The following is an 830-nucleotide window of genomic DNA, read 5'->3' on the forward strand; positions in this document are numbered from 1 at the left end:
CCTGCCTGTCCTGCCTGTCCTGCCTGTCCTGCCTGTCCTGCCTGTCCTGCCTGTCCTACCTGTCTGACTGTCCTACTTGTTCGTGCCTGCCTGTCGTGCCTACTTGTCTATACCTACCTGTCTGTATCTGTAATTCGGGATAGAGGTCGGCCCGATCGAAGGCTCTGCTTGATTCGATTGCGATTAATTGTATTAATTCGAATCGTTCTCTATGGGCGTTCGCTAGCTGTACGTTTGAACGGTGGTCGTCTGGGGTGCCTCCCTAAGAGGCCTCGATTCGATTTGATTTGGTAATAGGGTGATATCGAGGCTCTGGTTCGATTCGATCGACCGATTGAATTGATCGTGGTGTTCACTGGCTGGTCGTTCAAACGATTATCGTCTGGCTCCGGCGACGGTCATGGTTCTGGCGACGGTCCTACCTGCCTACCTACCTGTCTGCTTACCTACCTACCTACCTACCTACCTGCCTGCCTGCCTGCCTGCCTGCCTGCCTGCCTGCCTGCCTGCCTGCCTGCCTGCCATGTCAGTACCTGATTTAATTTAGGGAAGGGATCGGCCCGATTGAAGGCTCTAATTGATTCGAATCGTTCTCTACAGGCGTTCGCCGGCTGTACATTCGAACGGTGGTTATCTGGGGTGCCTCCTTAGGAGGCCTTGATTCGATTCGATCGATCGATCGAATCGATCGTGGTGTTCGCTGGCTGGTCGTTCGAATGGTCGTCGTCTGGTTCTACCGTCGTCTGGTTCTGACGACCGTCGTCTGGTTCTGACGACCGTCGTCTGGTTCTGACGACCGTCGTCTGGTTCTGACGACCGTCGTCTGGTTC

General features: G+C 54.7%; 1 protein-coding gene across 1 annotated transcript in view; it reads left to right on the top strand.

The window, feature by feature from the left end:
• The window catches only part of K441DRAFT_667262 (uncharacterized protein), a gene marked incomplete at its 3' end in the record, with an annotated part of 740 nt that extends 452 nt beyond the window's left edge, over positions 1 to 288 (top strand). The window contains exon 2 of the mRNA XM_067649799.1: positions 1 to 288. Coding sequence (XP_067499146.1) covers positions 1 to 288 — 288 coding nt within the window.
• Between the last annotated feature and the right edge of the window lie 542 nt (positions 289 to 830).

This window comes from Cenococcum geophilum, assembly GCF_001692895.1.
Source record: "Cenococcum geophilum 1.58 unplaced genomic scaffold K441scaffold_54, whole genome shotgun sequence".
In the NCBI taxonomy this organism is placed as follows: Eukaryota; Fungi; Ascomycota; class Dothideomycetes; order Gloniales; family Gloniaceae; genus Cenococcum; species Cenococcum geophilum.